The 24,031-nt window shown below is 40.2% G+C and overlaps 3 protein-coding genes across 5 annotated transcripts in view; 2 read left to right on the forward strand and 1 right to left on the reverse strand.

Annotated features, from left to right (window-relative positions):
- Positions 1-6,382, reverse strand: part of lolal (longitudinals lacking protein-like) — a 150,615-nt gene extending 144,233 nt beyond the window's left edge. Inside the window, exons 1-3 of one of the 2 annotated variants that reach the window (XM_085482373.1) lie at positions 6,177-6,382; positions 4,749-4,825; positions 4,321-4,360 (exon numbers count right to left, since the gene is read on the reverse strand). In XM_085482373.1, coding sequence (XP_085338499.1) covers positions 4,321-4,360; positions 4,749-4,825; position 6,177 — 118 coding nt within the window. In that variant the 5' untranslated portion in view covers positions 6,178-6,382. Of the gene's footprint in view, positions 1-4,320; positions 4,361-4,748; positions 4,859-6,176 lie in introns of those variants that run through there. The other variant, XM_085482372.1, reaches the window with a different exon arrangement.
- Ptx1 (pituitary homeobox homolog Ptx1) overlaps positions 1-21,253 on the forward strand; it is a 30,942-nt gene extending 9,689 nt beyond the window's left edge. For both annotated transcript variants that reach the window (XM_029319965.2, XM_085482371.1), the window contains exons 2-4: positions 7,493-7,687; positions 8,792-9,045; positions 20,450-21,253. In XM_029319965.2, the coding sequence (XP_029175798.2) occupies positions 7,493-7,687; positions 8,792-9,045; positions 20,450-21,253 (1,253 nt within the window). The remainder of the gene's footprint in view (positions 1-7,492; positions 7,688-8,791; positions 9,046-20,449) is intronic.
- Positions 21,254-21,483: 230 nt separating this feature from the next.
- Positions 21,484-23,634, forward strand: LOC114944183 (uncharacterized). The gene has a single exon (XM_029319976.2). It carries the CDS (start codon positions 21,500-21,502, stop codon positions 21,803-21,805), a length of 306 nt encoding a protein of 101 aa, XP_029175809.1. The 5' UTR covers positions 21,484-21,499; the 3' UTR covers positions 21,806-23,634.
- The last annotated feature ends 397 nt before the right edge of the window (positions 23,635-24,031 follow it).

A 24,031-nucleotide genomic window follows, 5' to 3' on the forward strand; every position in this document is an offset into this window, starting at 1 on the left:
AATACATGAAATGATATAAATACAAGATACCATCGCGTAAACAAGAAAAAAAATCATGAAGAGAAACTGAACGAATTGGTGAAATGTAATTTCATAGTTCGTCAGTAATAACTATTATCTTCATTCTATAAAGAAAAGAAGTTGCAAAAGAGTTGCAAAATAAATGATTGATTAGGCAGTATTAAAACAAATATTTCTTAATTTATTCATTTTTTCAGTTCAATATTTTATATGTGCTATTATAATAAATAAAATACATGAAATGAGATAAATACAAGATACCATCGCGTAAACAAGAAAAAAAATCCTGAAGAGAAACTGGACGAATTGGTGAAATGTAATTTCATAGTTCGTCAGTGATAACTATTATCTTCATTCTATAAAGAAAAGAAGTTGCAAAAGAGAATGCAGCAAATCTTACCCGAATCCTAAAAACATACCGGAGGTTCTCGATAGCGCAATGTCGGCCGACAGAGAGTTCACTGTAACATCGCGATATCGACGAAAGGGCGCAAGACGACTTAGCCCGAGCGCAAACTCGGACATGGCCGAGGTCATGGGATCAGGAGAGAGTCGATGGTGCTAAATGGAACGGGATGAAAACGCGGTGCGTCCGTTGTACTCTCTCGTCGCTGTCGTCTTCGTCGACAACAACAACGACGACGACGACGACGACGGCGACACTCTCTCGCATGCACAGCCGCCCCGTAAAATCCGTGCGGATTAGCGGTCCACTAATATATCCCGCGGGCGTAAAAACGCGCGCGACGACGCAGCTGAGATATTCGTTCCCGTCGTCGTTTCTCCCTCTCGGACCCGGTTTGTCTTTGGCATAAAATAACTCGAAGCACGCAGGGAAAAGTAATAAATTTGTGAGTTACAACCTGTCTCTTTCTCTCTCCCTCTCTCGCGTCGTTCATCTCTAGTTTTACCCTCATTCTTCCCTACCACCCATCGTCATCCTAATTATTGCGTTTCTTTATTCTGTCCGTTCGAAAACGTCGCGATTTCTTTCACCTTCTTTCGACCTTTCTTTCAATGTGGAAACACGTGCGAACACAACACGACACTTGATGTGAAAGAATTCGCCTCTTTCTCTTGTTCCAGAATCGAAAATCCTTTAGACTTTTCTACACAGTTAGCGCAATCCTACCGTTCATTTAATTTCGAGTATCTTTCTTTTCAATTATATTCGTTTAACAGCTGTCACTTTAACGAAACATTATTCATACTTGTATTACAGCTGAAAACCGCGCGATATTTCTGACAGATGTCCAAAGTAGCCTTCGGTTGCGTAGACAGAAAGAAAGGTCCATATTGTTTCGACGTTTTCAGGTCGAGGGATCAATATATGATCTCTTTCTTCGAGGAACGAAATGCTCGAGCGCGCGAACGGGATCGGGGTGTCAAACGTGTTTGACAGGACGGGGTGGAGAGTGTCGGGGCCACATTCCGCCCTCTCTCTCTCTTTCTTTCTCGGGATCCTCTCTCATACCCGCGATAACTCCGCCACGAATCCATGGTGGCCGCCGGCGGACAAGCACACGGCCGTCAAACGATACGACATCTTAAGCCTCCGAGAACTCCGCAGGGGATCTCGTGGGAACGCGAGCGCTAGACGCGAGAAAAGTGTATCTCGCGCCACCCCCAAACGACATCATGGAAAATCATTGCGCGGTTTATTTATATTATTAGCGGCCGCGTGAAAATATTCGCTATCGTCATTTCGGCAAATTCGAAATTTTTTTCAGTCTCATGAAATTAATAATTTTATATTTTTACTTATATATAGGAGAATTGAAAATATTTTTTTATAAAAATGTACCAGAGATAAATTATGCGTAGATAAAAAATCATTGAATTTCCAAATTTTCTTATTCTAGTTGTTATAAAGAGAGTAAAGAAAGAAAATATATATGATGAAAGTTAGACTGTTGCATAAACACGTGATTATCTATTCGTGACGTACTAAAGCGTTGAGAAGTAATAGTCTATAAATTTCACTCGATAAGTAAATCGCTCTGTAATGTTCGTGAGAGCACGGTGTAGATTATATGATTAACTCTAATCTTGAAATAATATACAAGCAACAATATATAGAAGATTTCATCGATATATATTATCTTTATAGAAACAAGGAAGATGAACGTACCTGCGTATCCATTGAATAACATTCAAGTATTTTCGTAATAAATAGCGAAGAATTTCAATTGTGAATGCTATATGAAGTAAAAGAACTCTCTATCTTATTCTAAAAATTCCCTCAAAATTAAAACTTGGACATAAATATATAAACATAGAAATTTATGTTTGTAAATGTTTGCAAATATCTATTTTTTTGCGATTTGTTATATACTAATGGATTAACCAATAAGAATCTTCAAATAATTTCAAAATGATTATTTGCTTATTTGTCAAGAATGATTCCACGATAAAAGGCGACACGATTTCGGTATGCTTGTCTTTTATCGGGGAACAGCCTTAGCAAACAAGTCGCTCGTAACATGAGTTTATCCCTGTATTCCCATTCGTAGGGAAACACTTTTACATGTGTTTCGTGGGTCGAGTAACCATTTAAGTAACCAATCTGTTTGTTGAACGCTTCATAGGCAACCTATTTACAAGTCGATATCAAAAGTTATCTCGATCCTTTTCTAGATGAACGATACTGAATTGCAGGTAATAAATTTCGGAATAAATTTCAAGTGAGTTTTACATTTCCATGATATTACACACGGCGCGATTGCACTTTACCTCGTTGAAAATCGCGCTGCACTTTGTATCTTGCAAAATCCTGTCATCGCGATTCATCCACTCTCGCATTTCGCCGGCAAATTAATCACAAATTTCAGTGGACGAATCGCAGCATCGTGAGTCACGTTTAAATATTTATATGATGTAAAAATAAAGAGAAAGAGAAATAAATTAAACAGAAAAATTTTTAAGAGATTCGCATTTAAATACAAAGCAGTATAATTATAAATTCTATTTTTAATCAAAATATACTTTACCACATATTTCTTTCCTGCGCTAATCGTCTCGAATAAACATAGAGATTATTTCCGCGTGTATGCAGCACCGAGACCTGAATTCACCGAAATTATACCGGCTTCAATCCTCGCTACCAAAGCGATAAATAACAGTAATGATTGTGTAAACATACATGGCGTGGATCTAGCAAACGCACGACGGGAATCCATGCGTTTCGAGTCCAAACGGAAGATTGATTTATACGATACGAAGTCGCGATATTTGTCAATATCAATTTTCCGCGGCAGTGCCACGATTTTTCACCACGTACCCGTTTCGTATAGCTACCTTTCTACAAATTTATAACCGAGCTATAAATATACAAATTCGCCCCCGAGAGCGTTCCTTGGGGAATATGCACTCGATTTTTAATATATAAAGTTGTGCATCAACGAATCTGAAGCCGAAACAGAAATCGCAAAGCGGTCGCTTTCTCTGATAAATTCGCTCCCTAAGGACCAGGTATCAACACGCGAGAAACTGTTTGACGCTGTCGACATTTGGCCCACGTCCGTCAACAGTTTCGACGACTTCCTCATCGTGTAGACTATGTAACTCGCGAGCGACGTGTAAATTGGTACCGCAGAACGCACGTCGACTGAAATATTATACGCGCTGACAAGTACATCTTTCGTTGCCAAAAAAATCTTTCGGGACTATTCGCGCGAGTGCATCTCGAAACGCCACCGTGATAAACTGTACTGACCGAGGTGTCATAACTTTGCTTGAAATAGGCGCGAATGAAATATTATTCGACTGAAAGTTTCTATGAACGATTTCATTATCGCTCTTTTAGTCACTTTTATTATCTATTATTAGTCCCTTCTCTCTCAATTTTGAGATGAAAGAATAGATTATTTCAAAGCAATCGAAATTGCGATATATAGCAGATGTAATGTAAAATCACAAAAAATATGGCGATTAAAGAGAAACAGTGTTCTTCTATTAGAAGAACTAATCTTTATGTAAATATATTCTATAAATGATAATGGATCTCCAATATATTTACTTGTACCATTTTGATTTTACACTTAATTTTAAGTTATACATTTTGTATTTTTAATAATAATTAACTATGTAAAAATAAATATAAAATAACTTTTAACTATATTCACAAGAGAGTAATAATATTACATTTAAATTTTTATATTATCAAAATAAAATATATCTTTAATCTTACGATTCTTTTTTTAATATTCTAATTATCATTCCTCTTATACATAAATTATATGATATAATTTTCGCAAATCTATTATCATATATAGAAATTAAAATAATAATTTCACTCACCGATACGCAGCGACGGTTGTTGTATACACAAAGTTGTCATCTGCAAAATACAAATATTTAAATTATAAAGTAATATTCAAAATATAATTACGAAGTAAAAAATAATTATGCTTAATTAAATTTTTTATTTGAAATATAATAAATAATTTAAAATAATTAAATTTAATACATAATTTTTTGTAATTCCCCAAAAAATATTTTTTTATAAGTAATCTGGATAACTATTCATCTAAAATCGAAATATTTTGTATATGCATATCTATATAAAATATTTTGTGTTTCCAACATATTTTAAAATAAAATATTTTATATACCTTATATTATATAATGATATAGAATTAAATTACTATTGCAGAGAAGCATTTAGTTTTATAAATAACAAATAATAAATTAATTAGTAATGTAATAAATAATAATAAATTACTTACCCTATGGTTGTTCCGCCGTTGCCTGATGCCCCCAGGCCTCCTCCTCCTCTCTGTTTCTTCTTTGTGGCACTCATTCACTAAAAAAAAAAAAAAAAACATAAGTATAATTAGACACGAGAATGTGATACGTGACACATATTTTATTATATTGCGAAGATGACGCAAAAATTATAATTGCTTGAAAATCGTGTGACTAAATTCATTCGTCACTTGCCACATTGACACTGTTTATAAATAATATATTCTCTTGTTTTAGTACGAATATTATCTTGTATTAAAAATTATAAATATATAATTATATAAATATGAATATATGAGTCATAATTAAAGATAAATATACAGAATATAAGATCTTCTGAAAGTATATTCGTTCGTTTTGCCACTTATTTGTCCGAGAAATATTATATATAAATTTCGAAATAAATTGCATGAAATAATGTATTTTAACAAATCACCGTTGTACAAATATTGAACTTTTACTACGCGGTCGATCAATATATTAAAATAAGAAAGAGAGAAAGAGAGAGATTAAGTTCTTTCTAATTAAATTTATTCTAACACTCGACTCCGAAATCGTTCTGTATTTGTGACATTCAACATTCAATGTATGACATCGAAATTAATTTTGCGCGAATCAAATTGATTAATTAAAATACTATAAATTGTCCAAATATATATATATATATATATATATTTCTTATATATTACTTCTATTTCAAAAGAATAAATTGCGCGAAATGCTTTTTTGATAAATAATCATTGTTTACGTAATCACATTTACAAATAAAATTAATGATTAATTGTAATTATGGCAAGAATGATTTTGCATCTAATCTCCTAGTACTTGTCATAATTGTATTTCGCGAGAGACTACGACACTACTCCGAAACGACACACACTGCTGTCCGATCATTGAAACTCGCAGTGCGTCAATGATAAGGTCACTGAGAATGTCAACAACCTCGTACAGGTATGCCGCAAAAGAAAATCCGTATTCGTATTTACACAAATATGTGTTACAAGTTTCAAGACACATTTTAACAATCATCTTAAAACAATGAGATTGTACATATTTATTAGCGACAGACGTAAATTATTATTAAACTATAAACGTATTTATTAATGTTTCGCATTGTCACGATTCGGAATCGATCTATCCTATATCATTAATTTATATAAGTTCAATTAATGTTTAATTAATGATTAAATAAAAAACCATGCATCGTTTTATAGTTTTGTTTTGGCTTTTATAATTTAAAATTATCTTTGAAATATTGTAAAAGGAATCTCTTTTGTACCATTTCATACCTACATATGTATGTTGAAATACAAGATAATAATCATCCTAAAATACGAGATTATATTTGTTAATTCATTATACGTATATAATATTATTAAATATACAATTAAATACAACCGTATTACAACTTATTAATACGTCGCAATGTTGCTTGAAATCGATCTGTCCTGCATTAGCTATGTTTTATTTATGCAAATTTAATTAATGGTTAAAGTAAGACGCGATATATTGTTTTAGTACTTGTCGCGATCGCGATTCAAGGGATAATGCGATGATATATGGAGCAACTCTCGCGGCACTACTTTCCTCTTCAAGTCTCACTACACAAATGAGACAACATGGTGATCCCGTATAAATAATAGAAGCTGTACGTTATATACATATACATATAAAGTATATATTTAAATATATATTATATAAAAATATATATATATATATTTTAATTGATTTTGCTCTGTTAGATTTTCTAATATCTCGTTGTATTAATACGCTCATTTCTTGTAAAAAAATAAAATCTTTCAATAGTATTTAATAAATTCAAATATTTGTAAATTTAAATATGTTTGAAATCATTATTGAAATATTGTAAAAGAAATTCCTTTAGTTCCGTTTTGTACAAACACGTGTGCGTCTCTCGCACACTTGGCAGAGGAAGAGTGACACGAGCATCTCCGGGTTCGTAGGCTACTAAATCAACCCGAGTTATGCGCCGACTAATTGTGAACTACGCCCCTCCTCTTTGCTTCTCCCTTAGAGAAACCAAATATAACTAAACGGAGCGAAACTAAACGACCGAGCCGATTAACTTCTCAGCTTGCCTCGCGTACGCACACATACACGCGGACACGTAAGAAAGATACATCGAGCACCAGAAAGTGTGAAAAGGAAGCAACGGAGGCAATCTTTCTTTTTATCGCGTCTCTACTTCGTCGGTAGATAAATAATCGTTGATTAAGGAGCGGTTCGCCGCAGCCAGACAACTTTTATTTCGGCGGACAGAATACATACGTTTATTAATCATCTCATACGAATTATGTACTGCGATTTGTGCAAAATTACTATGTCTAAAGTTTCCTAAATGGTTATGTTTCGGAATAAAATTAAGGACAAGAAAAAAAAAGAATTAATTTTCTACCTATTTCAAAGGCAATTATTTCCATCAATTATCTCGTTTTATCGAATTACTCGGAATTATCAGATTATTATTAACAGAATATTAATAATAAAGCTTTACAACGAATCATTATTTCTCCAATTATCGCTGTCTTAATTATTTGTCTCGAATCTGGAACAGTAACATATGTCGTTCGCTAAATCGTGCGAAGATGACTTAGCGAAACGCGAAAAGAAATTGTCCCCCAAATTAACGGCTTCGGGCGAGAATAAATAAGGATTATATCGTACGCCTAAACGATGTTGCAAGAGAATGTGATATGTTTTGTAGTCTGGGCGCAGAGTGACTTTGGGGACGAAACCAACGGGGGTCTCGCAAGGCTCGATTCGGGCCATGGCGCTCATACTCCCGGTGGTAGCAACCCTAGTACCCCGGGGGCGACACCCACGACACCCTCTGGAGGATACTCTACCGGTCAGCCGAGAAACCGTACAAACACCACTCACAGGCCGGATATCCGAAAAGGTACGTTTCGATTATACAAAAATAATACAATAGGTATAAAATTCTTTACGCTGAGTGCATAGCGTCAAACGAATTCCAATCTAATTATTGAAGCATAAATAATTTAATATCTGTTTCGCATCGCTTGATATTTATTATTAATTATCGATTCGATTAGTTGTTGAAAAATATAACAATAGTTTTTACATATATTTTTAGCGTATTTTTTTTTTAGAACGTGGATATGCGATATACATCTCGTATATCCAAAAGCATACATAATTCAGAATTCGACATTAGATTCTGTAACGAGAGAGACGTGTTTGCTCGAATCAAAATTTAGTTCACGAGAAAGGAGAGGGAAATTTTGCCAGACACACCATCCTCTCTCGCGTTTACACGGAGTTCTGAAACGAATGCGCGAAATGGTGGATGGCGGCGAATGGGAGAAGAGACGCGGAAAAGGTCGCTTTCGTTTGTTTGCACGTTTGTTCGGCACTTAGTCGGAACACTCTCACCCGCGCCCTAAATCCCCGCAAATTGAAATATCTCCCGGAGTCTTACATTCCCGGTTAACAACAAACCTTCGCGCCACGGATCTCACTTCGTTCGTTCTAATACCGGTAGAAACGTCAGTTTCTGCATGTGCTTCTCACTCGAGTCCGTCGTATTTTAGTGACACGACGCGCAAATAAGTTCATTTTAATTAGCGTGTCCGATGGATCGAATATATAATCAAAAATGACACTTTTCTTAGGAATATGAGATTATTCCAAATCCAATAACAATTAAATTACACTGGATTAATCAATATATTTTACAATCTTTTGCCTGTAAAGAAATATATTTCAAGATTCTATTTAGTGAGTAATATTTAATAATAATTCAAAGTATTGTTTTCTAACTATATATCACTTTTAAATACATATATATATCGAGGAAAATGATACTTTTTTAATATTGTGAAATCTTTAAATTTAAACTTAAATATAATACAACAATGTACAATTAAATTGTGAAATTTTTTTCCGCGGATTCACCCATTCATCAATCTTAATTTATGATTCTATATGCAAGATATTATTAGTGGTTTCGTCGAGGATATGATACCTTAACACTTTGCAGGTGTACGATCACCACCAGAAGTGAAACACGAGTTGGGTGCTGCTGGCGGTGTCGTTTCCCCTGGAGTGGTCGGAGTCAACGATACCGATGACAAGGACGGCAAGAAGAACAAACGACAAAGGCGACAGAGAACGCACTTTACGCAGCACCAGCTACAGAATTTGGAGATGACATTTATGAGGAACCGATATCCGGACATGTCAACCAGGGAAGAAATAGCTTGCTGTACGAATCTTACGGAAGCTCGCGTCAGGGTAAGATTTATTACGATTTATATAATGAAAGATTAAATTTTCTCGTTAAGGTTACAAATATTTTAATCACCCGAGATGACTTTTCGTGAAAGAAGATGATTCAAACAGCAACTAAACAGATTTATTCAAGAATTTGATCATTTAAGGTTTGGTTAATAAAATAATAAAAAAGAATATATAAATTTTATTAAAAGTTCATAGATTTTGAAAATAAGTGTCTGTTTGGTGAAACATTAGTAATTTTCTGAATTGTCTTCTCAGGAATTATCTCGGAGAGTATAACAGTTATATGAGAACGGTACCCAAAAATTTGAGCTGGTAACAAAGCAGTAACAGATGCACACAATGGTTGCATTGTCGAAATATCGATTACAAAGGCAACAATCTGCTGACTAGGGATGATATCTTTGCGTCTTGCATTAGTGAACTTTACAAAGGAATTTTACAAGACAAGAAGACGATGATAATAAAATTTTAAACATTATTAGCTAATCAATTAAAGCTTCTCTATTCGCCATGAATTTTTAACACACAATTTCTATTTAACTATTTCACATAAATTCATATTGAGAAAAATAATTAGGTTTGAGACAAACATAAATCTGTTTTACATAATAATGTTGCTAAAAAGAATCATTAGCCATAAAAAAAATCTACTCTCCACTAACAAGTATTCCAATGCGTTCTTGCTAATTTAAAATTATCTTATATCACTATAATGATCCGAAACACGACAAGCGGTAATAATGTTTCTCTCCGAGAGAGTACTTTTGAAGTTGTTAAAGGAAGACGCTTCTCTCTCTCTCTCTCTTTCTCTCTCCCGCGACGAAAAGTGGTGGCTCACGTCGAAGAAACTAAACCGTTAGAAAGTTCGCAAATCCGAAAGCGCTTTATAAATCCTCTCGCCGTCCCCGCGACTTGATTCGCGAACAAACGACGGATCGCGCGCGGTTTAAGTCCGAGAGACTTCGAAGCGGATCAAGCGAGCGGCCAGAACAGAGCTCCTTGAAATCCCGGCGGCCTGCTTGCCGCCGTTTTCGTCGAGACGTTTCGCCGGCATGGCCGAGAACGGCGAAGCGTGAACGAAGTGTGCGTGAACACACGGCACGGAAAGGGTGAGAGAAGACCTAACCGGGGGATGGACACGCGGGGGTTGAAACGGAAGGGGCAGATAGGAGGTCACACACAGGGAAAGAGGTGAGAGGTGCCGCGCGCAGGCCGCAGGGGAAGCTTTGCGCCAGTAAGCCCCGGTGGATTTATAGAACCACACACAGCGTGGTACGGTGTTCCCGCCACGGTGCTATACGCCATGTACCAAAACGCTGCAGATCCCGACCGTCGCGGTGTCCTGTCGACCGTCGCTGTTGCTCGTTCGCAAACTGTATCGCCCGTTATGGAGAAACATTCCTCATTCTAAACCTCTCGTTGCGCGCACCTTACCTCGAGGTTAGGTGCGAATAAGGACCTGTCCTGCTACGCGATCGCCGCAGCCTGGAATTTCATTCCGTCCTTGGTAATATGGAAGTCGTGTAATATAATAGAGCTCGAATACTTGTCGAGAGAATTCGCATTCAAATTTCATTGCGGAGGCTTTCGTTTGGTAACAAGGGTGGAATAAATCTTTCATGAATTTTTTGAGAAACATATAGGTGTGTTATCGTATTCTCCCTGTGCAAGCGGAATCGTCATGTTTTAGGAGATCTAAATCATTAACAATTTTATGACTTGGAAAAATTAAAGACGCGCGTCGGTTCTCCGGCTTATTTTCACAGGCTAGCGTAACGTCATAGAGAAATCCCTGATATCGGATTAAAGGTCCGGAAACGTCATATCGGAGAAAAGAATGGACGAAGAGATACCGAAGAGTCGACGAGAGAAACAGGACGAGAGAGAGAGAGAGGAAGGGAGATCGAGCGCGCGCGAAGCTGGGTACAGTTATCTGCAAAGAGGCAGGCGTATGTTTCGGTCGGTGGCAGCAGAGCGCGGCTGTCCGAGATAATCCGCCGGTGATTAAGACCATAAATCCATCGGCGGATTAGTATGGTTGCACCGCACACCTCGTGGCGGCGCTCTGCCTGGTGCACGAGAGAGTTGCGCTCCGGCTTCCACCGGTAGTCTCTTTCTCTCGCTCTCTTTTCGCATCTCTGTCCAATTTCCGTTCTGTCTCTCTCTCTCTCTCTCTTTCTCTCGCGCAATCATCCACCTCTCCCGAACCCCTGATTGCGGCGCGACCGACACATATCCAGTGTCTGTACACCACGGCCTGGTCCAGGGGGTTGCGCGAATAGAGAGAGAGAGAGAGAGAGAGAGAAAGAGAGAGATAGAACGAGAGAGGGAGCAGGAGGAGGAAGAGGAATCGAGCTTACACGCTATGGGAATGGGAAATGGGACGCCGCGGAATATAGGTGGACACTAACCGGTATGAGAGTGAGGATTACCGAGTGTCATCCGTATTCGGCCGGGTTAGCGGCTGTCAGCGGCCAATGCTATCGCTATATATCAATTATTACCTTTGGCTGCGCCGCGCGCGGCTGCATTCCGCCGATGCACAAACTCCGCTGCATCGCGATGCAACGCGACGCATCGCATCGTATTTCGTTTGCGCGGCCCGATTTGCATCGCGACGTATATATATGTATATGTATGTATGTATATATATATATATATGCTTTGCACGGTTACAGCCTCTGTATGGGGCTGTTTTGGGCCTCGTAAGTTTTGGCGAACGCGAAAAATGCGCTGCACCGGCTAGCTTGAGCTTGTTTTAGAACGAAGCAATAATTAGCGGAAAAAAGAATAGTGACACGAGTATCGTAGCAATAATGTTTGTAAAATGATTGTGTAGTAAAGGTAGAGTATTCATATAATGAATGGCGTTATTAACGCTAGAACTGACATAATGAATAGATAATGACAATGCTCTTATAATGAACGATCTTATAATAAATGATTGACAGATAATCTCGTGCATATTAATAAATAGATTTTAGAATGCAATATCAAATTAAGTGTTGAATGCACAAATATATTACTTCTAAAATTTAGAACTGATTCATGGATGAGATAAACATGTTCTCATCGTCGTACACATATATATAATAAATTGATACGGTCAAATTCAATTCAACGTTAGGCATCATAAGTTTTTATCCCGCAAAAAGGCTCCCTTTCGCCCTAGCTTCGGCTTTAGAGCAGGTTCGAAGCGGAGATATGATCGGCTTTACGGTAATGTCCGAGAGCGGCCGTTTTCAAGTTAATATCACGTTGAACGAGATGAAAAATGGCAAAGAGCGCGCGTACTCTGCAGGCGAGTCAGGATTCGAATCGGTGGCAGTTAATCTTCCATCGGGTATTGTATTTTTGATACAGAGCGTTGCAATGCGTTCTGCGCAATTCCATCGCAAAGCGTGTTGGAATTCCCTTTCAAAGTTTGGTACTATCATTTTATAATATTGTAAAATATTAAATTACCTTCATATTAATTGTAGATAAATTTGAAAAAATAATTGCTATCAATATTTAATATGTGAAACATTGATTAGAAAAAAACAAATATATCAATTTTTCCTTGTAATATTACGTGTCTGATATCTCGATATTTATATCTCGCGATCGCGGTCAAAGTCAGAAATGTTATATAGATTTTCGGATAATCTCTTGAAATTGATTAATCATTCTTCCGGAATTGATTGTTTATCGCGATAAGAAATATTTTCGAGGTTTTAATGGTCAGTGATCTGAATTCGTGTCCACAACGAGAAAATGTGTACGTCGCAAAATCATTGTGATCATGGTTATTTATAAATGCATTAGCGATATACAAAGCACAACGAAATATAAATTCATTCAAGAATTAGAATAGATGCATCGATAAATAAATAGCATTGCGTTTTTTTATTTACTAATATAACAATGTAGGATAATAGTATAAAAAGTATTATATATAATATTCAGGAAAAGATGCAACAATATTTTCCAAGTTGGCATTTTCTATTCCGATATTTCCTGTGTGCAACAAGTCTTAATCGAATAAATAAAGAAAAGTAGAGAAAAATAAACTACATGATCTTGAAATACTAAAACTCTTTGCGATAAATTTACACGGACACTGCTCTCGCGTCGATATCGCGGAAGAATCGTTGCCTGACGGAATCCGATGCAGTAAAATGAATTTAAAAAAAAGGGAGGAACGGAAAAAAGTGTATTTAACTGGAAACGAATCGCGATGGCGAACGCGGGCAATGAGCCGTAACTATTTATAAATTACAAAGAAATGGAGAAGGCTCGCGAGAGAGAGAGAGAGAGAGAGAGAGAGCTAGCTAGCTAGCTAGCTAGCAGGACGGTGGCATTAAAAATCACGTGTTCCGCTTGAGCTCATAATCTCGTATAATCTTTTGCAAAGTTGTTAATACTCGCGGCTTACGGGTGTTAATTTAATATCCATACAGGTACGCCGACATTGAATATCCGAATCCCACCGGCTGCAGCTGTTACGGTCCACCAGCACAACGATAAAAAAAAATCCATAAAACTACTCTCGCCCAAGTGCGAAAGGGAGAAAGAGAAAGCCCAGCTTCCCATTCCGCGTCGTACGCGCCGGCTCGTATCGCCGTTTGTATCGTTCAGCGCCGCCCTTTTGCAACGATTTCCTCGGCCGTATCCTTCCGATTTGCATGAATACCATAAGATGCACGATAAAACACAAATAAGACACAGAGAGTTCAAATACGAAATCGGACGTGACTTTGTACATAACTTCTCAGATCTCAACTTTAAACTCTCAATCCTCGCATAGAGGATTTTTTTTCTCGCGTTTATATGAAACTCGTGCTTACTTTTCCCATATTTATTTCATACTTGTAGCGTCAATATTTAATCAGTCGAGTATAGAAATTATAGCGAATTCGGTTGGACGCACTAATGCACACCGAGTGCATATAAAGATATCGCACACAATTTTACAAATAATTAATGGTAAGAGCTATTATTATCATCATTCATATATCAACAACAATAATAATAGCTTTGCTATTAATTATTTTCCTCTTTTAATTACTTGTAAACTTGTGTGTAATAAACCTTTACATGCATCCAATCGAATTCGCTATTAGAAAATGCTAATATATCGGAAAAAAAGAAAATACACCCCACGTTTCTCTCTCTTCAGGGAAAGCGCGAACGTCCGATCATTCTTATTCCAAGTTGTTGATATACGCGGGATATTCGGCGTTGTCAGAGACGTGACGAATTTTCTCCGTATCCACTCCCAATAGCCGATGGTGCGCCCATTGCGTGTTCACCGACCTGAGCCGCATCCGTACCGATCTTATATCCCATCCCCGAACGTACATACATACATACATACATAGATGCAGCAATGTATATATGCGACGATACAGACGCAGCCGTGTCCCGTTTCCCCCATGTCGGACGTGGCCATTCTCGCTGATCCATCTCGACGTTATAGCGAGATTTATGGAGACGCTACTGTTGGAACCCAAGACTGCGACCAAGTGCGGAGGGAGGAAGTACGAAGAGGATGAAGAGAGAGAGAGGGAGGAACGACCAGAAGACGAAGAGTCTATTTCGCGAACGCGCACGTATGTGGGTACACGTAGAGGCGGTAAAAAGAAAGAGAAAGAGAGAGAGAACTGTTCACAGCGAGAGGAAAAAAAGGGTCAAAGCTAGGATAGAAAGAGAGAGTGAGAGACATACTGTGGGGAGGAAGCTGTGGAGAGAAAAGACTGGAAGGAGAATTTTCCTGGCGGCCATGATGGCCCTGGTAAGCGAGGTTGCCATAAACGAGAGCAGCTGCCTTCTCTCTTCGTGTACATCGAACGTATTTATTTTCTCCGCAAAAATGGAACGCTTTAAAATTACCGGGATGCTGTCTCGGCCAACTTGGAGAGTGAGATTAATCGTTCGCGGACAAATGACGGGGTAGAGTCGAGAATATCGACGCGGAAATCAGTCGCGCGATGAACCCTCCTGTTCCAGAGAGATGGAATACACACACATACATACATACATACACACACACACGGAGGCGGGAAAGCGGATGTTGTTATAAATCGCGGACGATGTCGCGAGAGCTTTCGCAAAGAGATGTAGGAGTAGTTCAAAGTTACGAGTGGTGAACCGCTTATTCCCGACAGACAAAGGTTTCCACCTTCGCGCCACCGTCAAATCCCCGCGAAGCCCCGGATATCCGGCGGTATACTTCACGGAATTTACTTTTAACGAAGTGGCGTCGCGACGCCGCTTTTGACGCGCAACTACCGATGCCATCTATTTGTTTGTTCGACGTGACAATTGTTTGCATTTTTTCCCCGATGACGATGATGATTTTTATAATATAATGCGAAACAATACAATGACAGGTATAGATAAAGAGTGACGGAATAAAAGCTCGGATGAGAATGATAATGCTAATAATAATGCATATCCAATATAATGTCGACGGCATGAGATATGACATATACGAATTATTAATTATTTTGAAAACAGAAGCTAAAGAAACGAGGATTTATGAGGACGTAATGATATTGACACGCGTTAAAACATTAAAAATCTTATAATATCTATTTCTGAATTGTACGTTAATCTTTGATTATACAAGAATTTTTTTTCAATTCTTAATTTTCCAATATACATTTTTCACCCAATTATAAATTTCTTATTTCTTTAGCAATAATTAATTATTTGTAAGACAAAGATGTTCAATTACTCTTTATTGTAAGAGCAATAACGTCCGAAAAGAATTGAAGTCCGAAAATTCCTATGAAATTCTACTGAAAATACAAAAGAAGTTAAAAAGCAAGCGACTAACTCACGGTACAATAAAAATAAAAAAAAAAAGAGAGGAACATTGGAGAAACGTTCACGAGACAAACGAGAGAGGTGCACCGAATTATGGATAGGCGAGTGTATGTAGAGAGAAAAGAACAACGAGGGTAGCGAAACCAAGGTGCGAGATAGAACGAGAGGGAATGAAGAAGCGAGTCTGCGGCGTCAAATCCTCGCGAAGCCCCCGGATATCCGTCGGCTCCTTTACGGAATTTATTTTTAATGAAGTGGCGCTTCTCTCTCTCTCTCTACCAAGATTTTCGGGCAACCTGCCGCGCGAATTCTCCGTGACCAGAGCGACGCTTTTCGTTCCTCCGATGTGAAAAGACGTAGGGGTTGCAAAAGGGGCGGATGGCGAAGGAAAGTTAAGAAAGTGGCGAAGACGAAGAGGATCGCGATCTCTAGGAACGTATCTAGAAGACGTACCTGAAGAAGCCTTCATATATCTCTCCCTTTTCGAAAGGTTCCTCTTCGAGCACATAGGACAACATGCGCGCCAGGACAGTTTCGCGAGTTTCAAGAGGTGCGCATACGTCGGGAAACGGAGACGGAGGGATGGTGGATAATATAATGATGGCGTCGGCTGGGCGAGGAGGGGCGGGGCTACGAGGGGATCAATATTATCCTCCTCCACCTCCACTTCCGTTTCCTCGTTCATGCATCTCTCTTCCTCCCATTCTCTCCCAGGACTAACCTTCCCTCGGACTCCCTCTCGGGGTTTTCCCCTCCGATGCGACCACCATCGCTATCTCCACCCTACACCCTACGAATGTCAGGTTGCTCTCCCTTCTACCGCCACCCGCAACTTCCTCCTTTCAGGCTCGTCCTTCGGCTCTTCTCTCTCTCTCCTTTCAACCCCCTTCTTCGTCTTGCGAATTCGCACGAACTCACGCGAACATTTCTCGCACGGAATGGGCGAGATCGTTAATCTAGACGCAAAAACGTAAAGGAACTGCGATTTCTCACGCCACGTTCGAGATATTTATATATTTTCTTGTTTACATTTGCGCAGCAAAGATACTTGAGAACTTTTTCAGTTTGCATTCCAATCAATATAGACTGAAAAGTTTTTTTATTTTTGAGAAATGTGTCGTTTAGACATTCTTGTCATTTGCATTTGTAATAATAATTAACCATCGAGGAGATTTGTCGACATGAATCTATGATAAATGTCTATTGATTTCGCGAATGTTATATATACACATTGTGTATCTATCATCGTTCTAAACTACAAGGTTCATCGAAAGTATTGATCTTTTCATATGTATGAAATATTTGATGATTTTTTTTATTTATTTGTTATAGCGAATTTATGTGATGTAAAAGAAAGGCTCAATTACTAATTTATTCGGAAAATATTACATATTTTCAAAAAAACAATACGTAAAATAAAAAAATAACAAATGTAATATTTATTTTGTCTTACATTTTTTCAGATTACACTAATCATATTACAAATGTCTTATAATTTTTCAAAAGAGTTTTATAGGTAAAAAAATTAATTTTCAAAACTTGAATAATATAACAAAAAGTAATCAGGATAATAACTTTTTATTCTATATTAGATATTCATGCTTTAAAAGGTGGTATGTGTATAGCTAAGTTTTGAAAGCTGAGAATTAATTTTTCTTGGCTATAGAGCTCTTCCACAAAGTTATAATACACATTTGTGATAAGATTACTGTAATTATATTATATTTATTGCTTTTTTAGATTACATAATATAAAAACGATTTCGAAAAAAAATAACGAGTTTTGAAAAATATATAGTCTTTTCGAAATAAATCAGTTGATTAAGTCCAGTGTAAAAAATTCCTCTTGCACACATATTTCAAGACTTAATGAATCTAAACATTTCAAGTTATATTGCAGTGTGCAGTAAATACAGTGGTGTGCTGTAGAATATAACATAGTGTCTGAAATGCATCATCTATATTCTAAAACTACAAGTTTCTATTATCAAATACTATAGCTCATGCCCCTTAAGTCAATTTTCTTGGCACAAATAGTATTTTTTAATGAAATAATTTTTCGATCTTAATTCTATTTCATCGCTAAAATAATGATAAATATCGTAATCACGTAAAGCAAGTATAAACAGTAGAAACGCCATAAAATAATGCTCCGGCTCGATAAGATATCCTTCGGAAACCGTTCCGTTTAAATAGGTCTTACTCGAGAGAGCTGGGCTCCAAGTAAGGCTCCGGCTATAAGACTCTCTCTCTTGACCGAGGAACTAACGGCGCGGCGTGGCGCGCAACTTCTGAGCGCAATGGAACAAATCGCGGTTACTCGGAGAGCCCGATGTTAAGTCACGGGATTACCACGGACGGGCCGGCGTTCGAGGGTGTCTATGTAGCACGTAAACGTATGTGCGGCGCGGAAGACGACCGTAGAAGAGGAGAGCGACGCCGCCGATGGAACGGAGGGTGCCGTAGGGGGTGTGATTGATGAGGCACCCCCGGTCACGGTCTCATTACATTTATATAAGCTTTCGTAGATTGAGCCGAGCGCGCGCGCGCGCGCGCGCGAGCGAGCGAGAGCGAGCGAGAGGCTTACACGGTGGCGAGGGGTCGTGATTTGATGAGGTTTTATTGCCTGAATGACGTGACGGGGCCATTGTTCTCCGAGCCAGGCGGGAAACAGCGGATTCGATTTATCGCGTCTCTCTCCGTACCGGACCGCCGCGCCACGCCGTACTTTGACATCTTTCGACGCTGTCGAGAAATCGATTGGACACGCGCCGCCTCCGTGATCTCGATTAATCGCCAAGAGAAATGCAGATTCTTGTGACAGACGAATGTGTTTTATAATCGCGCCTCTCTATGTTAGCCTTATTGATAGAAAAAAAAAAAAAAAACTTGCAGTTGAGGAAACAGATTTGATATATCACAGCTCAATTTGGTTGAAAATAGGTATTTTAAATTATTATCGGGATACAAATAACACTCGCCATAAGCGCGTTTATTTATTACATTCGCGAAAGATCATAGCTGGAATCTAGTCGGTCAAGCGATGGTCTCCGCTCGGGATTTGTGAGCATATACTACATTCGTCAAATTTACGATCTTATGAATCAGAGACATTACGATTCTCCCGATGGTTCCACGTGGTGTTAGTCGAGATTCCGTGGCGCTGTTAAACTTTATGGGCGCGGCACCTCTCTCTTGTGTGTACACGGGTGCGCCTTTGCGCGAGAGAGTTTATTGATTCTCGAGTCGCGGCATCTTTCGCCCGCCGTACCATTCTCTGTCCTATCGAGTTTACTCCCTCCTGGCTTACCGTCGTCGCCCATGGCGTCTCGCGGCTACCGGGGCCGCTTCGTAAAATTCAATGATGTTCCTCGTGCGGCTTATCGACGCAAAAAAAAAGAGACACGCCTATACGTATAAAGCTTTCGGGTCAAAAATAAAGATTTCATAGCAAAAGTAATAACAATGATAGTAATATCGATTAATATATCGAGAAAAAACGATGTTATAATAAGAATAACTGCTTCTCTTTACAACTGAAAGGATCTGGTATATAAAGCGAGCATAAATCAGCGGGTGAGATTTTACATTAAAATCTCAATGAATTTCTGATGCGTCTCTCCGCCTGCACATTTCACAAAATTATTCCAGTTACGTAATCGAGGCTACTAACAAATTCGAGCTGTTACGCGACATTCCGGGAATAATCGTCGAGAGGAAAGGACATTATTCTTCATTAGCTAGTCTTCCGCCCCTACTTTCAATGACCCGGCGTCGCGCCTCTTAGCGTTTCCACGGCGTGATCGTAGGGCCATCCATCTTACGGAGTATTCTCCCGACCTCCTTCAGCATTGCTTCATCCTCGGTACCATCCTTCGTTCCTTCCTCCCTATATAGCTACCTTCCCGCTCGCTCTAACCAACCCTCCCTTCATCGAATACTTACGCGCCGCGACCCTTCGTATGTCGCATTTTCCCGCCCCTTGCCTTACAGTTACGCGAGAGCGACGTGTATCTGAGCGCAACCATCCGTATAATTGTTGGGGACAAGCGGGGAACGAAAACGGCGAGAAAGAGAGACGACGTAGTCGGAGGACTCCGAGGTGGGTTCGAGGTTGAAGGACGAGCGAAGGGATGGGAAGAGGGTGGAAACGGCTGACGAAGTTCGCCGTGGTATCGAGCGCGGGAGAGAAGGGCCGCCTTGAATTAACGCCGTCATATTTCAGGATGGAGGAGTTCGCCGGGGTTTTCTTGCTATTTGTCTCGGGAACTCGCCTACCGTCTACCACGGAGCGGAATCGCCGCCCGTTGCTTTCTTCGTTGCGCTCGTGACTAATAACCCGTGGCGTGCGAGCGCTCGCGAAATCTCTGGCAAGAAACTCTACGGTTATTACGCCTTTCCTTCTTCACTACCGCTCATGCTCGATGTATAGACGAGCCGTACGAAAAAATATTTACCTAACGATGAGGAAATAAATCGCAGGGTTTCTTAAATCCCTAAAGCTCGAAATTCACCAGACTGTGACATATCTCTATATCGTATTACAATGAATTAAATTTGGCGACGCTACGCTTTTCTGCTTCTAGGTCTGGTTCAAGAACCGGCGGGCGAAATGGCGGAAGAAAGAGCGTAACGCGATGAACGCCGCCGCGCAGGCCGCGGCGGACTTCAAATCCGGCTTCAGCACGGCCAGCCTGAACGGCTTCATCGCGCAACCCTTCCCGGACCCAGACCTCTACAGTTCGTACAGCACGTACAACAACTGGGCGGCGAAGGTGCCGTCGCCGTTAAGCGGCAAGAGCTTCCCCTGGATGAATACTCTGGGCTCGGTGGTGCCTACGGCGTCGCACCATCATCATCACGCGCAGGTCAGTCCGGTGAATCCCTTCAACGCCGCGGCGACGTCGGTCGCGGGCAGCCACGTGGGCGGCATGTCGGTGTCGGTCGGCCAGGCGGCCACGTCCATATTACCGGGCATGGGTTCCGGTCTGGGTGTCGCGAGTTCTCCAGTCGCCGCGTCCGGTGCCGCGTGTCCATACGCGGCGCCGGCTGCGCCGCATCATCCGTACGGACCTCCGGTTTACACGCCGCATCATCGATCCCCCGAGACCTGCACGGTGATGACATCCAGCAGTATCGCGTCGCTGCGTATGAAAGCGAAGCAGCACAGCAGCGGCTACGGAGGTACCTTCAGCGCGGGTGGTGCCACCGGTGGTACCACGGCGGGAAGTATAAGTCCTGTCAGCTCAAGAGCGTCGTCGGTCGGCGGAGGTGGCGGCGGTAGTTTGAACGCCTGTCAGTACGCGTTAACGACGGCTGCTGGGGCGAATCCTCATTCCCCGGGTGGTCCCGAGGCGCACGCTAACGCTACCGCCAGGGCCCAAGTCTGAGGCGAAGCGGGGGCTACCTCTAGCCCCCATCACCACAGCGTGACGAATCCGAATTCCGGGAGTTCTCTCAGCGGCGGCGGCGGAGGCGGTGGTAATAATCAAGTGGTGCCGACTTCCGGCGCCGCGGTTTCCGCTCAGCCGAGCGACAATCAGCTGAGATCGCAAGAGTGACCCAGGCCTAGGTCCGCTGCCTCGCCGACGCTGTCGTCGACGCCGTCGTCGACGACCTCGCATCCGCATTACCTCATGTACGACGAGGACGGTGCCGCGGCGGACCAGAAGCTAGAGGTGGACGAGAGAGGTGTTATCGAGGCGAGTAGTATGGTCAATCCGGAGCAGGTCGTGGCAGCCGCCGCGGGTGGTATCGGCGTAGGGGTTGGCATCGGCGTAGGCGGACCGGGTACGGCTACGGGAAGTGGGACCGGATTGACCGGATATTGGCAGCACGCGACCACCGCCACCAGCTACTGGCCGTCGTTGTTCGACTGTTGGACGACGCCGCCGATCGCATCCGGTTCGCAGACGCTGTCCTTACCGAGGGACGATGATTGAGGCTAGTCAAATTTTATTCTTTCGCGAGGTCTCGTTCTCAAATGTCTAACTAATACGGCGCAAAATCATTCTTTAATTCTAGTAGGTTTACTAGAATTCGTATCTCTGCCGGAGATCGATTGTAAAATATATGAACCGGAAAAGAATTTTTTTTTACAAGTCTCTCTCATGTGTCTTTATAAAATTCATAAAGATACAGAGTCGTGTTAATCGATGCTCGATTGGAATCGGAAATAATGCAAGCTTCGTCGCGGAATTCGAAATTTTTTTAAAATCAATTCTACCGAGAGAGATGCGACTAATAATTTTCGTTCTCGTGGTGAAAATTGAGAATTAGAGAAACGGTAAGGAATCAGTGTCTGCGACAATGTTAACAAAACTTACAGTCGAGGAACATTTGCTTACGTTGTAAATACGAGGTATTACGCGAGCAATCAACTACGTCGGTCGTATTCGGCAAACTACAAGTTCGGCGAGTTCATCGGACTCGTATATATTCTTCAAGGCAAATAAACGTTGATGGAGTACAAATATTAAACTTTCGCCGCGATGAAAAATATGATTTAGCCCCTCGATCTTCTTTTCAATATTTTTAATTCGGTAAATATAATATATTCATTATACATATATATATAAATATATATATTAACGATGCTATTGTATATATGTCGCAATAAATAAACATGTAATATTATTTCATTGGAAGGAACGAGAAAAGAGGTATGTTTCCTCGCAAGTTATATATGCGCTAATTGTATACGATGTATGCTTTAATAATTTTGGTTTCTCGATACGCAAAAATTTGGGGGGTTAATTTCTAAGCAAAGAACAATGGCGCTAAATAAGATCACGTACTCACTATTCTGTAGATATATGTATAGTAGAAATACCGGCTCTTTATGCGCGGGGCGTAACTGTATACCAAAAAAAACTGTTACATTGTAATGATGATAATAACGATTATTTAAACAGAATACCAAAAATCTTGTAGGCTGTAAGTATAAGCGAGCGAATTATACGGATTGTACAGTGTATGCAACAAGGAGTATTCTATCGATTAGGCGTACGTTATAAATATGGATTAGTATCGTCGAATAATTATTAAAACACACAATATTCACAGCATCCTCGCGCGACGCGTGCAATTGGATTTTTCAAAAGTCCGTCGAATTTTTCTCTTCATACTCTTATCGTTCCAGCGCCAGCGTTTAACTTATATATACGTATATCCCTTGATTGTGCAATTAGAGAAGCGTTAACGTAATTCACAACAAAATATCCTATTTTTATAAGTAGCTTATTATTTGACGGATCACACAGATTTGTGTGAGAGAAAAAAACCAAAGCCAAAGTTAAACCCAAAAATATTGCATATGTATAGAATGATTATATGCCGCGCGTCGAGGTCATGGATAATTGTATAAATTATTATATATAACGGGGGAATGTGTTGTGTAATGCATCGAGAGAGGAGAGATTTCGAGAGTGAAACGACGACGAAGCACACGACACGAATCGATCGACTTCGAAAAGTCGATAGCGAGTGGTCGATCGCCGTAAAGAGAGATCGATGAGACATAGTCACGTAAGATAGGCGTAAGAAACGACCGCTATTTTGTATGAATCCCAATGTCGTACAAATGTTCGTCGTAATCACATATCCCAGTCCCTGCGGTGGGTGATCCGTAACGTCACGTCAGAATGTTTCTTCATTCCCGTTTGTCACCTCACTCACTACGTGTAAACGTTCCTACTGGGCGATATTGAAGCGCCGTAAAAAGGCCCCGTTTGTAATCTAGTCACAATAAAAACCAATTCTATTCTAAAAAGCAACGTGTCTCGAAACTATGCACCCTCTTACCCATACGCGACTTCGTCGATTATATATATATTTTTTTTTATATTTCAATCGGTTCGCGATCTCTGGCAACTTTGATGATTTTAGAATTGACTCTTTCATTTAAATAAAAATTCTCGAGTTATGACGTCGACATAAAAAAATGATATCCGCGGCAGAGGTGTATACTATGTACACCTCGTAACGCGACGATAATACTTTTATATCGCTCCTCGCGTTTGCGTGTTATGTTGCCGAATAGAAGGCGAAATGGGGAGAGATATAACGGGCAATGAATGCCGATACATGATCGCGCTATTTATAGATAGTTAGTTATGCCCCTCGGACATTGAGGGAGTATCGATAACCTACGTGGAATCCACATGCAT

Source organism: Nylanderia fulva, unplaced genomic scaffold (assembly GCF_048542155.1).
Source record: "Nylanderia fulva isolate GAGA-0341 unplaced genomic scaffold, ASM4854215v1 Scaffold20, whole genome shotgun sequence".
Classification (NCBI taxonomy): domain Eukaryota; kingdom Metazoa; phylum Arthropoda; class Insecta; order Hymenoptera; family Formicidae; genus Nylanderia; species Nylanderia fulva.

What these genes read in the sequence shown, in the direction of transcription:
- LOC114944183 (XM_029319976.2), top strand. Translation starts at nt 21,500, where the DNA reads ATGTACGACGAGGACGGTGCCGCGGCGGACCAGAAGCTAGAGGTGGAC.